The following is a 20856-nucleotide window of genomic DNA, read 5'->3' on the forward strand; positions in this document are numbered from 1 at the left end:
CACACTAGCAGGACTTAAAATTAAATATAAGCTCAGGTTCCCTTTCCATAAACTTTTTTGAGGGGAGAGGTGTAAGGGAGAACATCTTCTGGGCATTAACCTTGTGGTGGGATTAGAGCCAGGCCTCCTGCATAAAAACACTTGCTCAGCCCTGTTGAGTTCTCTCTCTCTAATCTCAAACTCTCTTGTTTCTCTTTCTAATATGGGGGGTACCCTCCACAATGCTGGGTGTACAGAAGAATCTGGGGCTCCTTCATGCACAGCAAATACTCCAAAGTTACCTCCCAAATACTCTGTAACTTTATTAGCATGACTCTGAAAATGCAAACAAAATAAAATAAAATGAGAACAGTGGGTAGAGCAGGGAACAGAGAAGGTGAAACTGCTTGACACAGAGAAGACAAAGGCCACAAACTGAGAGAACATTTGGGTTGGAGTCTTTCTTGGATGAATCAGAATCCTTTCAAGTGCAGCAGTCACTCCGCCTTTGGTCCTCTGTCTTGCTCATTTGTTTTTATTTATTTATTTATTTTCATTTCCTTTGATGAGGAACTCTAGCAGTGCAGAAAAACAAAACGAGAACAAAGAGTACATGTTCTGGGTTAGGACTTAGCTAGCAGAACCTGTTTATTAGCTGCCTCTCACTGACTGGAAAGAGCTTGTGTGAGAATCAAACTTGGAGGAATCAGTGCGGAGTGTGGTCCCTGGGCCGAGTTCAGGAGTCAAGGCAGGGTCGGAGAAAAGCTGCTTAGGAAATGGAAACCCTTAAAGTGCTTGGTTACTCTTTCTTTAGCTTATGGTTTCTTTCATGCTCATCAGAGACACTCAAAGCCCGTGCATCCTCCCTTCCCACCCAGAAAAACGGAAATGTGGGGGGTTCCCTTTGCTCGCCCATCTCTGCATTTTCTTGCATTGGTTTTTCTTGATGCCCTTAAAGGTCACATATTTGACCTCATGAGTTATGATAAACATCAGTTTCCTCTTAAGGCCTTGTCCCAGAATCCAGGTAAGACAGAAAGCTGGCCTTTCAACATTTTCCCTGACTCATTTCCTGCTTTTCTGCTTTGCTGGAAACCCCCAGCCTATAATCTGTAACTGGACCACTGCAGATAGAGGGAGCTCTAGTTTGTTCCTCTCTGCTCTTGGTACAAAACATAACAGATAATGCAAATACACTCCATCAAATGGCGCTGGTCTTCTCTTTTCTAAATATGGCAAAGAACTTTCTTGTCGTCTTTGAGTCCTGGGATCAAATTCCAGGCTTCTAGAAAGGGTGACTGCATTTCTTAAAATGTCAGCACTCTTGTCAGGAAATGGGTCATCATGCTTTGGGGCTGGAGTGGGAGATTAAAAAAAAGGCTTAAAAATAAAGATAAAGTCATATTTTACTTCCATGAAGAAACCAGCATCACAGAACACGCTGTGCAGACACAGGGTGTGGTCATCAACCATCTCTAAAAACTGTGCTGTGAAAGAAAAGTATATTTTGCACCTCTGGCTATTATCAAAATGGTATCAACTGGTGACGAACACAACAGGTCCATCTGCGCAAAATTCCCCTCAGAAAAACCTTAGGCAAAGCTGCTAGAACTGAGACACTGAAATTTCTCTCTTAGTGACTGGACGATATTTTGCTGATTTGGGGAGGGCCCTCGCCAGAGATAATCGTCTAGCTTGTCAGCATCGTTGCATGGAGTCAGATAAGGCGGAAGGCCAAAGCCACCACTCAGGGGCTTTTGGGGCGTCCAAGCACTGCTCAGGGAGTAAGCAGGGTCTTTGCTGCAGTGGTTATTGGCAGAGTAAGTGCCCAAGAGCTTTGGGTCAGATGTCGTCCGGCAATACTGCTCCGTCTTAAACTCTGCCTCCTCTTCCTCGGACTTGATCTCCACGTAGTCATCTTCCTCTCCTTCGGTCTCTTTGAAATTGGAGAAGTAGTTCTGGGTAGCTATCTGGGCTTTTAAGGGAACATTCCTGTTCACCACGAGAATCTTCTGAGAGTCTTGGAGGGTGAGGTCTGAGCATTTCTCCACGCCCTGCTGACTGAAGTCGGCCACCCTGGGCAGCAAATCCTGGTGGCTCTCACACCGCGCACTTGTGTGCAGAGTCAGTGGCTCCCCTGGGTAGCTGATGGAGTCCATAGACTTGTTGATCAAGATGGAGGATGATGACTGGGACCTGCTGTAGGGCTGTTGGGGGGCACTCAGGCCCTTGCGGCCTAGGGAGTTGTAGAGGTGGCCCTGATTCAGGGTGTCCTTGTGGGGCTGACTCACTATCACGCTGCGTCTCTGTACGGAGCCCAGCAGTGGGTCAGCCATCTGCAGCGACGGCACAGAGCAGGCTGTGGCTAGCTTCCTGGGTGCACTTTTCCGACTCAGTTCTAATGTAGGGTATTTTGGCTTCAGGTCCTGCTCGAGCTGGGGGCAGAAATCTACTAATTCTCCGTTGCTGTAGGTTGAATTCAGAAGCCAGTCCTCGCTACTGTGCTGGGCCTGGGCAGCTAGGGCAGAGCCCAGACCAGGCAGGTCTTGGGGAATGACCCAGCCATCCTTCTGTGCTTTCAGTGGGGTCTCTCGGAAGACGATCTGGTCATACAGTTGAGAATACTCAGCAATCCTAGCACCTGCAAAGCACGTATAGGCATGATCAATACACATGGCAGATGAAAGATGAGGATATAACATTCGGAGGCTAGAGTCATAATACAGCAGGTAGGATGCTTGCTTTACATGAGGCTGACCCAGGTTGAAAACCCGAGCCTGCAGGAGTGATCTCTAACTGCAGTCATCAGTAAGTATACATTGAGTTCTGCCAGGTGTGACCCAAAAGCAAGAAAATAAAGAATATAACCTTCATGGTGGAGAGATAGGCCAGTGGATAAGGTACTTTTACATGGCTGACTTAGATTTGATCCCTGATATCTCAAATCGTCCCTTAAGACCCACCAGGGATGGTCCCTGAATGCAGAGCCAGGAATAAACCCTGAGCACACTAGGTGTGGCCCAAGTCCCCCTCCAAAAATATATAACACTTTCATTGACATTTTTTACAGTTACAAAATTATTCATGATTGAGTTTTAGCCATATGTTCTAATAATCCTCCCTTCACCAGTGCACATATCCCTCCCAGCCTGCCTCTGCCTCTATGACAGATATTCTCTCTCTCTCTCTCTCTCTCTCTCTCTCTCTCTCTCTCTCTCTCTCTCTCTCTCTCTCTCCCTCTCTTCCCTATGATTTGCAATATAGTTACTGAAGGGGCACCATGCATATCACTTTACCTCAATATATTTTTGGGGGGGTCACACCTGGCAGCGCTCAGGGGTTACTCCTGGCTCTATGCTCAGAAATAGCTCCTGGCAGGCTCGGGGGACCATATGGGATGCAGGGATTCGAACCACCGTCCTTCTACATGCAAGGCAAACGCCCTACCTCCATGCTATCTCTCCAGCCCCTACCTCAACATATTTTTAAAAGATTTAGATATACTGAACTATTTTTTAATAGATATACTGGACTTTTAAATAAAATTTGAGGACCAGTAATGAAGTGACACAGCCAACTGAAGAACCTACCATTTAAAACACAAAAATGCTATAAAAAAGCTCACTTAATTGAATGGAGCCCTAGATTATTTCAACAAAGATGGCATAGACCTGTCATTTGCAGCGAAATCCCCTTCTTTCCAAGATGAAATGGCATCAGCGCTAGAAACAGGCAGCATGGAAACAAGAATGTCAGTGATAAGCCCTGGCAATGAGAAAGAAGGATCCAGAGCAGCAGGACCAGGAACAGCCAGCAACAGTTCTTGACTATGGAAGGGTCTGTCAGTGCAGAGCCTGGGCACTTCCTGTTTACTCCCAGGGCACTCCTTTCCCCAGCTGTCTGGGATAGTCCTTGGAAGTCGCCTGTTCTGGTCCTTCAAAACCATATCTCTGCACCCCTCCCCAATAAACTAAGTAACTGCTGTCTACGCCACCAAAACATTACAAATGAACCAGCTGTGCTCCTATTTGCTTCTTCAATGCTCTCTGGTAGGAATTAAAAAATAGAGCCCAACAGTTAACTTCCAGTTAGTTTTTTTTTTTTTTTTTTTTGCTTTTGCTTTTTGGGCCACACCCAGCAGCAATAAGGGATTATTCCTGGTTCTGTGTTCAGAAATTGTTCCTGGCAGGCTTGGGGGACATATGGGATGCTGGGGATTGAACCTGGGTCTATCCCGGGTCAGTTGCATGCAAGGCAAATGCCCTACCATTGTGCTCTGGCTCCTTCATATGAGTTCTTAAGAAGAGGTGATTCTCTGGTCTGCTCTACTTTTGAATCTAGACATTTCTAAAGCATTGAACAGTGATACAGATGAACATTTACTTATATCTGTAACAAAGTCAGAGAGGGAACCCCAAGATGTCAATCACAGAACTCTCCCTCCTACCCCTGGTGCAGGGAGTTATATATCCACTACAAATCAAAGGTTTTCTTTCATGGGTCCTATGAGTGGCACAGACCACAGCTATTCAGTTTGGGGATGGGAACTCTACCCCAGGATGGCCTCTGCATTACAGTTTTTTTCTTCCATAAACTACTTAAATTTAAATAACTTGTTCCAGTAATCTAACTATTTTGACACATTATTATTGTTACTCAGGAGTAACCCCTGAGCACTGCCAGGTGTGGCCCCAGAGCAAAAACAAATGAAGGGGTTATAGTGATTCCCCTCAGAATTAATGATCCCCTTAGAACAGTGAGCAATGCTCAGCTCTGCTCCTGAGTGGACCCCACTCAGGAAGGTGGGGGACGATGAACAAACGTGATGTTCCAAGAAGAGCACAAACTTGGGGGGAAATGGTAAGCACAGATGAAAACATTTGCTGTTTTCATTTGAGTCCCAAACTGTATCCACAGAGACTCTTGAGAACAACTAACTCTTGAATTTCAGAACCCACAATACTGTCCACAATAGTACTTCTTGGGCCAGAGAGATACTACAGGGGATTAGGCACCTGCCTTGCATGCAGTTGACCCAAGTTCTAATCCCCACATCACATATGATTCCCTGAGGACTGCAAGTGTCCATCTGTTGCACAGAGGTAGGAAAAGATCCTGAGTACTGTTGAATGTAAACTCCAAGCAAATACACATTAAAAAAACAAGGAATCCAGAATTCCTACTCCTTGATGAAGTTTTCTGTTTTGTTTGGGACCACATCTGATATGGGAGTACTCAGGGCTTACTCCTGGCTCTGTGCTCAGAGGTCGCTCCTGATGGGGCTTGGGGGATGGAGGAGATTGTATGTAGTGCCAGGAATAGAACCTGGATGGGCCATATGCAAGGCAAGCACCTTCCTGTGGAGGTATCTCTCTGACTCCTCCTTTATGAAGTTTCTGTACATTTTTTTGTTTTTGTGTGTGTATGTGTGTACTATCTCTCTCTATTTCTTTCTTTCTTTCTTTCTTTCTTTCTTTCTTTCTTTCTTTTTTCTTTCTTTCTTTCTTTCTTTCTTTTTTCTTTCTTTCTTTTCTTCTTTTTCTTTCTTTCTTTCTTTTCTTTTCTTTCTTTCCTTCTTTTTTTCTTTTCTTCTTTCTTTATCTTCTTTCTTTCTCTCTTCCTTCTTTCTTTCTTTTTCTTCTTTCTCCTCTTTTTCTTCCTCCTTTCTCTCTTCCTTCTTTCTTTTTCATTCTCTTTCTTCTTTCTCTTCCTTCCTTCTTTCGTTTTCTTTCTTTTCTTCTTTCTTTCTTTCTTCCTTCCTTTTTTCTTTCTTTTTCTTTCTTTCTTTCTTCTTTCATCTATCTATCTATCTATCTATCTATCTATCTATCTATCTATCTATCTATCTATCTATCTATCTATCATCTATCTATCTATATCTATCAATCATCTATCTTTTTCTTTTCTGATTTTTCTTCTCTATTTTGTAGCTTTTGTATATGAGAATAACCAGTTTATACATCTTGTGTCGCCAATTGTTTTATTGGGGCCTATTTATGTTCCAGCCAATCCATAAGTTTTTACTTTTGGAGAGCAAACTCCATGAAATGCAAAGATTGGTTCTAGATAAAAACTGAAGAACTTTAACTAAGAAACTTGGGATATGGCTCCTTTTTAATCTTGTTGAGGCAGAAGCATGCCCGGGAGTACTTAGGGGCTACCCCTGGCATGGTGCTTGGGGCATCAGAAGGATCTGGGATTCAGACATAGGCTCCTGACAAATTTAAGTGCATAAGCAGGAAGGTTCTTTGTTTATTTTTTTGTTTGTTTGCTTGTTTTTGGGCCACTTCCGGCTGTGCTCAGGGGTTAATCCTGGCTCTTTACTCAGAAATTACTCCTGGCTGACTCTAGGTATCATAGGAGACACTATGGATTGAACCTGGGTCATCTGCATGCAAGGCAAATGCCCTATCTGCTGTTCTATCACTCCAGCCCTTGAGCAGAAAGCTTTTAACATGGTGTATTTTCTCTATAGTTGAATCAGGGTTGAACAGGCCAACCAATTGCTGGAAGACGATCTTAATTAAAACGCTTCCTGTAACTAATGGACAATGGACACACTTATCTTTGGATAACATGAAGTCCACTGGTTATAAATTCTGAGTACAGAGGACCTCACCAGTAATGCCACAATGTGCCTATTTTCCCCCAGTGTGACCTTCTGAGACTCCTTAAGCAGACTTTTGTTTATGTGAACAAAAGGACAAGTTTCCTGAGCACTGGTTGTCATTAAACAGAATCCTGAGCCATGAGCTCAGCCAGTAGCCCAAGATGTCATCTCTACATGCCAGAAAGCTTAGTCCCAGCCCTTCAAAGGTTAGGACTAGAATAAAGGTCAGGAATAAAGGAGTAAATCCAAGGTCCTCTGCATCCTAACTGTTTTTTCCCTTTTCCCTTTTGGGACATAACCAACAATATGAAGGGGGCCATGCATGGTCAGGGATTGACTCGGGCCTCATATAGGCAGAGCATGTGACCAGCCATCTCTATAGTCCCTAACAGTATTTTCGGGAGGGAAGAGGGGTCATGGGTCATATCTAGTGTTGCTCAAGGGTTACTCTTGGCTTTATGCTTAGGAATCACTCCTGGCAGTGCTCAGGGGACCATTTGGGTTGCTGGGAATTGACCCAGGTTTGGTCAGCTCTGCCTATTGCATTATCTTTCTGGCTCCAAATAGTCTTTATAGACACATGTACACAACAATTCTGTGACTGCCCCAGAGCTCTCTTAGATCTATTTCTCCTTTTTAAGGTCTAAAAAGTTGATATCTTATATTTCCAGATAAACTCTAAAAGAAGAAATAGTGTTTGCTGAGGCAAACATGAAACTTGACTTTAGGACAGAAGATAAAAACCAATATTTTGGGGGTCAGGGAGATAGTACAGTAGGTAGGGTGCTTGCCTTGAATACAGCTGACCCAGGTTCAATTCCTGGGTCCCTAAATGGTCCCCCAGGTATTCTAGGAGTATTCTCTAAACTCAGAGCTAGAAGTAAGCCTTGAGTACAGGGCACAGCTCTAAAAAGAAAATCGAAAACAAATAAAATCAATACAGACCGGAGCCTAACATTGTACTGTTTGGCTGGCCCCAGTTTACACACTTCCTCAGGCCTGTGTGCATCTTCCACCCATGTGGAAGAAAACATTAACCCAAGGGCCTCTTGGGTTGTGAAGCCTGCGAGTAGGGAGGCCGGGCCAAAGAAGGGCTAGCATGCGACCCCGAAGCGCGAGGTGGGAGTGGCTAGACCTGGTTGGGTGATTCTAGGCGGAACTGTGACCCAGGGCCTGTAGACCCCCGCCAGCAAGTCCACTAAAGGTGCTCGAGGGTCCCCGCAGGTGCCTCACACGTGCCTCCTTCCGGACAACACCGAGAACAAGGTCCTGGCAAAGTGGCAAGGCCCACACGAAGCAGTCTGGAGAATCGGTCCCGCCGCCTACGATGTCCTGCGCCCAGATAAACGAGAGAGAGAAAAGGGGGCGTCATGTCAACCGGTGGACAGCCTGGTGGGCACAGGAAGTGTTGCAGCCCATCCACACAGGCATCCGGGAGTTCACACTGCAGCAGAACAGACCCTGAGACATTCTCCTGCCCAACTGCAGAGGGGCTGACCTGCCACTCTCTGAAGATGCCTCAGGGGATTTTGCTCCTCAATGTTGGGGGTCAATGGGGGCAGAGAGGCAGAAGAATGCCAGTGCTGGTCCGCTATGTCCATGAAGGACCTGTGGGATCCAGGGAACAGCACCATGAGGCAAAAACTGAACAGAATGAGTCCACAGCAAGAGCCACTAAGAATCCTCCACCACAGGGGAAAGGAAGCCACAGGCTGAGAGCTCGAGACAGGCTCTGTGGCTGTTAAAGAGTTTCACACCTTAGGGCTGGAGTGATAGTAGAGTAGGGAGGGCATTTGCCTTGCATGTGGCTGACTTAATTCAATCTCATATGGTCCCCCAAACTTACCAGGTAAAATTTATGAGTACAGAACCAGGGGTTCTGAGCATCATTGGGTGTGGCCACAAAACAACAAATAAAAGTTTTGCATTGTCACAGACATCATCTATATTCAAAATTATCCAGTTAAGCAGGGATAATTTATTCATTGTCTTTATTTATTTGGGGGGAGAGAGTTTGGGCCACACCTAGTGGTGTTCAAACTTACTCCTGACTGTGTTCAAGGAACAATCCTCACAGTGCATGGGGTTGGGGGGAGACTAACTGGAATGTGAGGATAAATCAGGGACATTCAAATGCAAAATATTGTTTTGTTTGTTTGTTTTGTTTTTTGGGTCACACCTGGCAACACTCAGGGGTTACTCCTGGTTCTACTCTCAGAAATCGCTCCTGGCAGCCTCGGAGGACCATATGGGATGCTGGGATTTGAACCACCATCCTTCTGCATGCAAGGCAAATGCTTTCCTCCATGCTATCTCTCCGGTCCCAATCATATGCAAAGTAAATGCTTTAACCCATGTATTCTATTCCTGGTCCAAGGATCATTTCTTATTTGTCCTTTTTTGGGATCTTTATTTTTTTAGTATGTGTGTGGGAGGGGGGTACACCTGGCTGTATTCAGGGTTAAGTCTTGGCTCTGTGCTCAGGGATCAAACCTGGATCAGATGCATGCAAGGCCAGTGCTTTATCTGCTGTACTACCTCTTTGAAGATCCCATTGGAATGAGGGCTGCTGTTTTAATGCATCCTCACCAAAGGTCATTTAGAGACACTCTAAATGAAGGTCTCCACATTTAGGGAAGATTGACACTCCCCCAACGTTTCTGGCCTTCTCTGTGCCCTATCACTGCTCAGAAACATCCATAAGAAACACATCACCTTCTACTTACATAGAACTTACATAGCAGCTCAAACCCAAGAGTGTTGGAAAAGGAACATAAATTAATTAGTTTCAGCACTTTATGAACAGGAGAAAATAGATGTGAATGAGTGGCTCCCTTTCATGCTTTACCCCTGCACCCCCTCAATCTTCTAAGCTTTTAGTTTGCTTAAAAAAAAAAAAAAGAACAACTCAAAGAGAATCTGAAAAATCAGAAGTTATTCCCTAGGGATTCACTTAATATATTGGTTAAGAAATTATATTGTGGGACCGGGCAGTGGCGCTAGAGGTAAGGTAAGGTGCCTGCCTTGCCTGCGCTAGCCTTGGATGGACCGTGGTTCGATCCCTGGGTGTCCCATATGGTCCCCCAAGCCAGGAGCGACTTCTGAGCGCATAGCCAGGAGTAACCCCTGAGCGTTACCGGGTGTGCCCCCCCAAAAAGAAATTATATTGTGGGGGCTGGAGAGATAACATGGAGGCAAGGCGTTTGCCTTGCATGCAGAAGGATGATGGTTCAAATCCCGGCATCCCATATGGTCCCCCGAGCCTGCCAGAAGCGATTTCTGAGCATAGAGCCAGGAGTAACCCCTGAACGCTGGCGGGTGTGACCCCCCCCAAAAAAAAAGAAATTATATTGGGGGGCCTGGAGCAATAGTACAGCATGGATAAGGCAATGGCCTCACACTTAGCCAACCCATGTTCAATCCCGAGTATCCCATGTTGTCCCTGAGCACTGCCAGGAATGATTGTTGAGTGCAGAGACAGGAGTAATCTCTGAGCACAACTGAGTGAGGTCCTAAAGTAAAAAACCAACAAACAAAAAGAAATTGCATTGGAATCTGAGAGAGTATAGGAAGGAAGGCACTTGTCTCACATGTGGCTCTCTCTAGTTCTATCCCCTGTACTGCATATGCCCCCCCCCCCCCTGACACCATTTCCAGTGGTCACTATTTTGGCAGGGATTGGGGCACACTTGGCAGTGCTCAGTTTTTACTCTGAGTTTTGTACTTAGTGATCACTTTTTTTTGTTTGTTTGTTTTTTGGGTCACACCCAGCAGCGCTCAGGGGTTACTCCTGGCTCTATGCTCAGAAATCGCTCTTGGCAGGCTCGGGGGACCATATGGGATGCTGGGATTTGAATCACCATCCTTCTGTGTCTAAGGCAAACACCTTATCGCTGTGCTATCTCTCCGGCCCCTAGTGATCACTTCTGGTGGTGGTCCAGGGACCATATTTGGTGCCAGGGTTTGAACCCAGGTCAGTTAAGTGCCTTCTCCACTGTACTATCTCCCCAATGTCTCAGGTGCCACTCTGGACCATAAATCCAGGAAAAGAAATGATAATGTATGGTATTTCTGATACTCTAAAGATATAGAAGACCTGTTGGAAAGGAAGTTTAGCCATCTCATTTTTAGTTTGTTATCAGGAGTTTAGTTTGTTGGTCAGGAAGACCAAGTGAATCTGAGGTTGGCCATGAAAACCTGACTATTTTTAAATTTCTGGGCCACACCTGGCAGTGCTTCATGGATTACTCCTAGTTCTGTACTCAGAAATCACTCCCGATGGTGCTTAGGACACCATATGGAATGCTGGGAATCAAATCCAGGTCAGCTGCATGCAAGGCAAGTTCTCTTCCCACTGTATTATGGCTCTGGCTGCTGGCTCTTCTTTATTTGGGGGTGGGGGACACACCTGGAGGCACTCAGGGGTTACTTCTGGCTCTGCTCTCAGAAATCACTCGTGACAGGCTTGGGGGGGAACCACATGGCATGCTGGGAATCAAACCCAGGTCTGTCCTGGGTCAGTAGTGTTCAAGGTACATTCCCTGCCACTGTGCTATCGCTCCAGCCCCTGGCTCTTCCTTTTAACAAGAGAATTGCTTCCCTCATTTTATTCTTAGGTGGACTTTGCCAGTCCAGGGCAGAGAGTTCAAAAACAACCAAGAGGCCTCATTGTCTTAAACCAGATTCCTTGCCAAGGGAAGGAAGTGAGAAGGTGTAAAAAGACAGATGAGTCAGATGATCTACCTACACATGTGACAGGACAGAAAAGTGTTGAACAACCAAACAATACAGCAGATGTAGGTTTCCTGAGGAGAAATGGTGAGGGGGTGGGCAATAAAAGAAAAGATGGTGGTAGGGTCCAGGAAACAGCACCCCAGGGCACTCCAAGCTTTTCCAAGCTCTGGAGGCCCCTAACACTGTCAGCATTGCATCGCCAGCCCCTGCCTGGACCCTCCAGCTGCTGGCCTAATACCACCAGAAGTGATTGCCAGGCAGCACCACTTGTGAAGCATCCAGATCCAAAAAACAGAAAAAGACAGTAGGATTCATGGCCTAGATAGAGGGCCTAGTGAAATTCATTCTTGTTTTGCATGCACCGAGATGTGTTTCATTCCCGGCACTCCAGATGGTTACTCAAAAGTGATTCCTGAACACAGAGCCTAGGTAGGTTCTGTTTGTCTAGAAAATGCAGATTCCTGGGTCTGGTCCCAAGAAGCCTCTTGGCTCTGGCACATAGAAGTCAATCTGGGGGGATCCCTGGGGGGTCTCACTACCCATGACAAGAAGGTGTCCTGTGCAGACCATGTTTCCCTACTGAAATCAGGATTCCAAGTCTGTCCCTTAGAGTCCACCTCTAATCTAGCACTTCGATGAACCAGAACACTTCAACACCACAGAGAAAAGAACAAGCTGTGACTCTCTCAATTCTTTGCTCCAAAGGTGCTAGGAGCTCTCTAGGGACCCTCAGAGAGGGCTATGGCCCATGACTTAGAGAAGGTCCTTCTTAGAGGTACAGGACAAGGATCCCCAATGAGAGGATGGCCGTGCACCAGTTGCCTCCATGATTAAAACTCATGGAAGAAGTATGTGCCTGTATAGCATGTTATAGAGCGAGCCAAGAAAGACTGACCAGCCTCACTTCCACCGCACAGGAGGCCATCCGGGTCCACTTACTCCTGCGGAGTGACACCAACTGTCTCCTCCCAGCTATGGCTCCTACAGTCGGAATGCCTGGAGCATCAGCATTGTCATGATGAGACCCACAGCTGGTTACAGCTTCTGCTTAAATTCAAGAATGTTCTTTAAACACCCAGGCTCTGGTCCAATACAGATCAGATGTGTGTGAATGTAAGAATGTATTGTGTTTGTGTGAGCATTTGTAGTGATTATACATATTTGTGTTGGTAAAAGAGCATGCTTGTGTGAGAAAGAATGTATGTATGTATTTGTGTGTGTTTGATAAGAGAACGTGCATATGTGTTTGTGTGTGTGTGTGTGTTCAGTAAGAGATTGTGTGTGCCTGTGTGTTAGGGGAGTGAATATGTGTATTTATGTGTGTCTGTGTTTTTTGAGAGAATATGTAACGTATTTGTGTGTTTTGTGAGAGACTGTATGTATGTATTTGTGTGTCTGGATGTGTTTGGTGAGAGACCGTGTGTATGCAAGTGAACATGTGTGAGCAACTGTGTGTGATCAAGCATGGCACCACCTGGAGAGGACCTCTAGGTGCTTTGGGGGACTTACCGATGGCGGGCCCCCCTTGCCTCTTGTCCTCCAGGAATGCGGCCAGGTCCTTGGGCGGGGTCCTGTGTGTCTGGCTGGCGGGGGGCTGCTCCAGCTCGGGGCTCTTCACCCTGAGTAGCTGGTTGGCCTTCTTGATCTTCTGGCTGTACTGCCGGGCCATCATGAACACGCGGCTCTTGGTCTTCTCGGCTGCATCTAGCTCTAGCTCGGGGCCTTCCGGGCTGCTGGCCAGGTCGTAGGGGTTCCCTGGAGGGGACACCTTTCGGGCCAGAGACAGCCGGTTCAGACTCCCCGAGGAGCCTTCTTGTGCCAGGAGGTCGTTTTCCAGAGGGCACCTGGCCCGGCTGCTCCAGCCCGGCCTGCCTTTAGGCGAGGTGAGCGGGGCACAGGGTCCGGGCAGGGAGAGGGTGGACGAGGCCCGGGCTGCCTCTCTGCAGGGCCCTGGCCGGCCCTGGCCGCGTGACCCGTCGGGCACATCCTCCTGGCCGACAGGGAAGGAGGCCAGCAGCCTCTCGCGTGCCTTGTCTTCGTTCTTCTTGATGTAGTTCTCGAGATCGTTCCAGATCTCGTCCACCTCCTCGGACAGCTTGTCAGAGAGAGACCTGGCACAAGCGGGGGTGCCGTGGATCAGGCTCAGATAGTCTCCCCCCTCGGGGCTGCCGGGCTGGGCGGGTGCCTCATCCTCGCTCGGCTGCAGGCTGTCCTGGGACACGAAGGGCCGCAGGCTGTCACAGCAGGCGAAGTCGGCGTCCAGGCCCAGGAAGGTGGCCCGCCTGGCCGGCTTGAGGCTGCTGCGCTGGAATGCGAGCGGGGCTGGCTCGGGGGCCCCGATGGTGTCATAGATGTTGTCTTCCACCGCCTCCAGCTCCTGTGTGCTCCGGCTCACCAAGGCCTCTCGAGGCTCGGAGCAGACCAGCCTTTTGGGGAAGGCCAGCTCCGGGGTGCTCTTGGGGCGGACGGAGTCCCTGGTGGCCTTGGGGGCTTCGGCTTCCTCCCGGCGGGCCACCATGATCTTTAAGTCCTCGTAGCTGATGTTGTCGTAGACGTGGTCCAGATCATCAGCTGTCAGTTCCACGGGCGACCCACAGGGCGTCAGGGCCTCCTGCCCCCCAGGTTTGGGCCCGTCCTGCAGAGCCCTCAGGGGACCGTAGCCGGAGCCGTTGCTGCCCCTTCTCCCGGGGTCGGTGGGGCACGAGTTGCTTTCGCCCGCACTGCTGGCCCGACGGACCACGCGGTGGCCGGGCCCGGGGCTCTCCGACGCCTCCGCCTGCCCCATGTGCCAGCTGCAGGGCCGGCTGGAGGCGCCGTCCTCGGGGAAGGAGGGCACGAACATCTGGTAGTCGTCGTCGTCCTCTTCTTGCTCCGTGGAGCAGCGGCGGCTCGGAAAAAGGGCCTGCCGGATCTGGTGGTCCGTCCAGATGTTCCGGGCCACGCTGCCCCCGCGCAGTGCATTCAGAGGGGCGGAGATGCTGGGCTGGCTATTTCTCTGGGCAGGAGAGGGGCTGGCCGATGGCAACCGAGGGGATCCCTCCTCTCCTGACACCTGCGGAGCAGAGAACCAGCCATGAATTGAAGCATTAGGGAGGGAGCCCTAAGGCCCAGCCTGGACAACCCTCACCAGACGTGACCGTCTTCATGGAAATGATACAAAATCGTGCTCTGGCAAGGAGAACCAGAGCAATTTAGCAACAGGGGTAGAAAGAAAAGGACAGGACAGGAAATCATATCGGACTAAAACTTGGACTGGAGAGATACTAATATGGGTAGGGGTTTGCTTTGCACGTGATTGACCCCCATTTGATCCCCAGCATCCCATACGGTCTCCCGAGCATTGCCAGGAGTGATTTCTGAGGGAATTGTCAGGAGTAACTACTGAGCACGGCCTGGTATGGGAAGGAAGGAAGGAAGGAAGGAAGGAAGGAAGGAAGGAAGGAAGGAAGGAAGGAAGGAAGGAAGGAAGGAAGGAAGGAAGGAAGGAAGGAAGGAAGGAGGAAGGAAGGAAGGAAGGAAGGAAGGAAGGAATGAATGAGAAATCATTATTAACATTAGTGTAAGCCAAGGAATCACAGTCAAACAAAAATTGGGTTGGCCTGCTATGGAGACAGCTCAAAGGGACAGAGCTCATGTCTGCATGTAGGGTTTGCTCCCTGGCACTGCATGATATCCTGAGCACCTGGTGGCCTGCAGCCCTGTTGGACAGCCCCACACCTGAGGGGAAAAAAACAAATAAAATCAAAACAACAACAGTATTCAGCCTTCACAACAGATTCTAAGCTAGAATGTTTGCCATCACAATGAATCAGACCTAATTATAAGCAGTTTCACAGAAAGAAATGTAGACTTTAAAAGATTTGGTAACACGCTGGGGTGGAGGGATGGTACAGCTGTTAGGACTATCCCTTACATGCTTGCATGCGGCTGAACTGGCTTCAATCCCTGGCATCCCAGCAATATGGGTACCAAAAAAAATACCGTTTTTGTTTGCAGACCCAGAAGTAAGCTCTGAGCATAGCTGAGTGCGGACCCAAAACAGAAAAAAATTAATAAACAAAAATATTTGGTGTCCATTTATATTTTTTACATATATATACTTCTAACCTGGGAAAAAAGACTCTAGAGTTCTCAGTCAGGAACATCACTTAAAGGTCAGACTGTTGATTTTTAGACAGTTTATTACACTGCACAGGGATGCTGTCTCCTACCCAGGATCCCATGCAGAAAAGTGGTACAAATGGAATAAAAGGGGCCCGGAGAGATAGCACAGTGGCGTTTGCCTTGCAAGCAGCCGATCCAGGACCAAAGGTGGTTGGTTCGAATCCCGGTGTCCCATATGGTCCCCCGTGCCTGCCAGGAGCTATTTCTGAGCAGACAGCCAGGAGTATCCCCTGAGCACCGCCGGGTGTGGCCCAAAAACCAAAAAAAAAAAAAAAAAAAAAAAAAAACAAATGGAATAAAAGTGCAGTGACCTGTGTGACAGCATGGTGTGCAAAGAGGCCATGGATAGAAGCCACTGTCACATCATTCTCTAAGAACTGTTCACTGAGTCACAGATCTGTGGCCCTTGTACTCCAACACCAGGCTAAGTTTACAGAGCAATTTACAGAGCTCCAGATACAGTATATATTTTTTTGGGGGGCACACTTAGTGGTGCCAGGGGCAACTCCTAGCTCAGTATTTCAGGGACCATGAGAACCTGGGGCTCACACCCAGGTATCCTGCTTGCAGAGCTAGCATGCCAGCCTTCAATGCCAAACTCAACATCTTTTCTTCCCAGGTACCAAACATGTGGCTATTTCTCTCCCAGAAAGCCATCCCATGTCCATTCCTCCTCTTCTAGTTTTATGAAGGAGAAATATTAAATCCAGATAGCTCAAAGGTTTATTCGATAACATAAGCTAACATCTGGCCAGTTATTGTCTTATTAATTTGGGCCATGCCAGGCGATGCTCAGAGACCATTTCAGGCTTGGTGCTAAGGGGCCCTCCTGGTGGTATAATCAAAGCCAGGTGGTGCTCAGGGTCAAACCTAGGCCTTCTGTGAGCAAACCTCATATTCTCTTCCTGACCCAAGGACCCCAATCTTAGAGGGGTGTTTGTACCCCATAACAGGAGACTGATGTCCTGAGAAGGAGCTCTCTGTGAAGGATATGAGTTCTGTCCCCTGCAGGAAGGTGCAGCGTAATGTGGGAGGGCCCAGCCTAGCCCCAAGCAGGGCCCAGCATCCTCAGGGAACACACAGCTTTGAGGTGAACTTGGGGTGTTGAGAGAGTGGGGGAAAGTCTGGCTTCTGAGGGGTGAGGTGGGGAAGAGAGCAAGTCAACTACATCAAATCCTCTCTCCACATGCTTCAGAATGCAAAGCCAAGGTCAAACCTTAGCCTGTAGATGGTCATGAGCTGCTGAGAAAAGGAGAGTCATGGAAAGTGGGAAGAGAGGAGGGAGAAGGAGGGAAGGGGGGGAGTGAGGGAAAGAGAGAGAGAGAAAGAGAGACAAAGAGAGACAGAGAGAGAATGTTGTTCAGAGACATGCAGGGGGGAGGGTGAGAAGAAAATTGGGGACATGGGTGATGGAAATGAACACTGGTTAAGGGTGGTGTACATTGACTGAAACTCAGTCATAAACAATTTTGTAACTACGGTGCTTAAAATAATTAATTATAAAAAAAGGGAAGTTGAAATAGGCTTACCTTCTGGATATCCTGTACTGTTTCTAAAACAAAATAAAACATTTTTTTTAAGTTTAAGGATAAAAAATTTTAGCTCAGACTGATGTCAGTGCTCAAAGGTTAATAACTAAATCCCAAGAGACTTTTGGGTGCATTGGACCTACTTTCCAGAACATGCCTCTAGGTGAGCCAAGGCCCAGTATACTGGTATCTACATAGACCTCCACGGAGTTTTTGGGGTCACTCCTGGAGCTTGTAGGCTACTGGCGTCATGCTTGGGGCTCACTACCCAATGGTCTCTGAACAGTGGGATCCAACCTGGGGCACCCACATGAAAAGCATGTGGTCTAATCTTTAGGACTACTGATATCTCAGCTCTCAGTTTATAGTTTATAACGGGACACTATTATTTATAGGGTTTTGTTTATTGTTTTGGGTTTGGTGGGGGCCATACCTAGCAGTGCTCAGGGCTTATTCCTGGCTCTGTGCTCAAGAGTGACCCCTTGTGGGTCATATATGGTGCTCAGGAATAGACCTGGGCTGCAGTTACACTAGCCATAGGCATGGTAAGTGCTTAACTCATGTACTTTCTCTCTCTTTGTCTATCCTCCTTCATATTTATAAAAAATTTCATTTAGTAAATAGTAATAAGAATAAAAGAGAGAAAAAAGCAACTTACCACTGGTCTTTAAAATCTTATGTGTCCTTGAGGAAGGTTCTGTGAGAAAAAATAAAGGCAGCATTATTTGTAATATCCAATCAAGGTTTCATGAAATTAATAATTTAGTTATGCCTTTATGGAAAACTCAAGTTATCAAATTTTCCTATTAATCTTTGTTCTATTTTTTGGCCACACTTGGCTCTGTTCAGGGCTTACTCCTGGCTCTGTGTTCAGGAATCACTCCTGACAGTGCTCAGGGTATGTATGTCCATATGGTATGTCAGGGATCAAAATGGGTGGGCCACATACAAGGCAAGCACTTTAGCTGCTCCAGCCTTAAATTTCCTATCAATTTTCCCTAACAGACACCTACCTGGAAAAACTTAGCAACATGAAACTTCATAAAAACTAGCAAAGAGAACTGGAGTGATAGTACAGTGGATAGGGCTTTGCCTTGTATGCTGCAGACACGGGTTTAATTTTTGGCATCCCATATGATCTCCTGGACCTCCTAGGAGTAATTTATGAGCAAAGAGCTAGGAGTAAGCCTTGAACACCATTGGATGTGTCCCCCAAACCAACCAACCAACCAACAACAAAAACAAAACAAAACAAAATAAAGAATTCACAAAAACCCCAAACTAAAAAATAGCAAAGGAACATTAAACTGTTCAAGGAGAAGTCAGTAGCAGACACTCACTCCAGAAAAGAATGTTGTTAGCTGCAAAGACCTCCAAGAAGAGGATAATGTCCCCTTTGTATGCTTATGGCCCTGCCCCAAGTCTAGGCTGCCACTTGCCAGTGCACCAACTCTCACCGCGCCCCCCTTCATGCTGAGTCAACCTGTCTTAAGTGTCATCTCAGTGTCAAGCCTGTTCCTTCACCCATGTGTCTTAGTGGGTATCTTTCACTGTCCCTTTCCACACTCCTCCCATTTTCATCAATCAGTCATGGGACCACAGGAATCCCCCACCAAGGTCTGAAGATCCCTTCTGACTCCAGAGATAGCTTCTCTAGCACCTTCATTTTCCACAACCACCCAGAAATCCTATTGATATTTGGAGTTTGGAGAGATGAAGAGCTCCTGTGTGGTGCTCAGGAGAAAAGGGGGTTGTTCTTTTAGGCTGCACCTAATAAGCTCAGGACTTACTTCTGATACTGACTCAAGGATCATTCCTCATAAGCTCAGGGATGGCTGCATGCAAGGTGGGGGTCACTCGATAAATCAAGTGGGGGGCTGAATGTGAGGACCTAGAGTCACACAGTTGTTTGGACCCTGGGGTTCGGGGGCTCCAGGGTTGCACCTGCTGATGCTCAGGATGCTGAGAATTGAACCTGATCCCATGCATGTAAAGCGCCTGACCCAATCCATGCTATCTCTCTGGTCTTTCCTTGGAGGGAGTCTGGTGGGTTCCAGCTGGAAGTGTTCAGGACTTGTTCCTGGCTCTATTTCAGGAATCACTCCTAGTACTGATGGGGAACTGGCTGTGGTGCTAGGAATGGAACCCATACCAGATGTGTGCAAGGCCAGTGCTCTGCCCACTGTACTATCTTCCATTCTTTGTTTTTTTTTAAACTTTATTAATTGATTGATTGATTGATTGATTTTGGGGCCACACCCAGCTGTGCTCAAGGGTTACTCTTGGCTCTGCACTCAGAAATTATCCCTGGCAGGCTGGTGGACCATATACGATGCTGATAATCAAACAGGGTCTCTCCCAGGTTGGCTGCATGCAAGGCCAACACTACACTATCTCCCTGGCCCCTGGTCTTTATTGTTTTTGAAGCAAACATTTCTTGGCCTAAAGTCCTTTGGCTGCTGCAGATCAAGCTCGACCCCAGGCATGGGCTATGGTTACTCAGCACTCAGGACCTGGCTGAAATCCCCTGCCATGGCCTCTTCCAGCAGTGTGCTCCCTGCCACTGCACCCCAATGTCATCAAACATTCCAGCCAGGTCAAACCACTGGTAGCAAATGTACTCTGGCTAAAATGTTGGGTCCTATTTTATGTGCCATTGCTGTGACTTCTGCCATCTCAGCCCAGATTTCATTTAGAGCACTGAGAAGCTACATTGATGGGACTGTGTAGACAGGTAACTTTGTGGACCAGTGACTGTGAGGATGGGTGGCTAAGTGAACAGGTCACTGTGTGGACGGGTGGCTATGTGTATGGTAGTCTGTATGGAAGGGCAGTTGTATGAATGGGTGGCTACATGGACGGGTGCCTTGTGGAAGAGGGGCTATGTGGAGGTGCTGTTGTGTGGATGGGCAACTGCAGGGATGGGCGGCTGTACGAATGCCCACCATATGGAGGCCACTGCCCTATGAACCCTCTTCTCTCCTCTCTGAATAGTGAACATCTCTCCTTAGTCTCTGCATCCTTCCTTTTCATCACCATCCTCACTAGTACTCTCAGATGTCTTTCTAGACTCACAGGCACCAAGCCTGTGTGTCACCACCCCCCGAGCACTCCTAGTCCTGGGCTCTAGGAGGGGCCTTGTAGGTTGTCCCTATGCAGGACTTCTGGCGAAGAGAGAAACCGAGGCAGGTGGACACTATACGGAGTTGGCTCAACAAACGTGTGTGAACAATTCAGGGGCCAGAGTTGGTGGGGCATTCGCCGCCCATATGCAACCAACCTGGGTTTGATCCCTACCAGACCAGGTGGTGCTTATGCCTAGTTGGAGTGATCCCTAAGCAGAGAGCCAGGTGGAAGTTTGAGCACTGCTGGGGGCAACATCAGAACAAAACAAAAACCAAATAAGTAAATGATAAAAGTTCAAGTGTGAATCATGTGTGTGTGGTGTGTGCGCGCACACGTGATTTACTGGCTGCAGTTCTTTGCCAGGCTGATTTCAAGTTCCTGTGTGCCAAAAGCCAAAGGTGACAGAGGCTGGAATAGGGCTGCAAAGGGCTTTCAAACAGGCTTGGGGGCCCAGCCTAAGGTAGATTCCAAGGTACTCAATTCAGAGGCTTGTCCCTTCTTTTCCTTCTTGCTAAAAGACACCAATATTTGCTAAATTTGGAAAGGGATCTTTGTGACCTGACCCAATAGAGACTGCACAAATCAGGGGCCAAAGTGACAGCATTTGCCTTGCATGAAGTGGACCCAGGTTCGATCACCAGCATCCCACATGATCCCGTGAGTCTGCCAGGAGTAATTTCTGAGTGCAGAGTCAGAAATAACCCGAGTGCCAGC

At 47.6% G+C, this 20856-nt stretch overlaps 1 protein-coding gene across 1 annotated transcript in view; it reads right to left on the reverse strand.

Annotated features, from left to right (window-relative positions):
• Nucleotides 1-289: 289 nt before the first annotated feature.
• Nucleotides 290-20856, reverse strand: part of PLEKHG1 (pleckstrin homology and RhoGEF domain containing G1) — a 120600-nt gene continuing 100033 nt past the window's right edge. The window contains exons 13-16 of the mRNA XM_049765320.1: nucleotides 17675-17713; nucleotides 17017-17039; nucleotides 12833-14375; nucleotides 290-2620 (exon numbers count right to left, since the gene is read on the reverse strand). Coding sequence (XP_049621277.1) covers nucleotides 1572-2620; nucleotides 12833-14375; nucleotides 17017-17039; nucleotides 17675-17713 — 2654 coding nt within the window. The 3' untranslated portion in view covers nucleotides 290-1571. The remainder of the gene's footprint in view (nucleotides 2621-12832; nucleotides 14376-17016; nucleotides 17040-17674; nucleotides 17714-20856) is intronic.

This window comes from Suncus etruscus, chromosome 18 (genome assembly GCF_024139225.1).
Source record: "Suncus etruscus isolate mSunEtr1 chromosome 18, mSunEtr1.pri.cur, whole genome shotgun sequence".
NCBI classification, from domain to species: Eukaryota; Metazoa; Chordata; class Mammalia; order Eulipotyphla; family Soricidae; genus Suncus; species Suncus etruscus.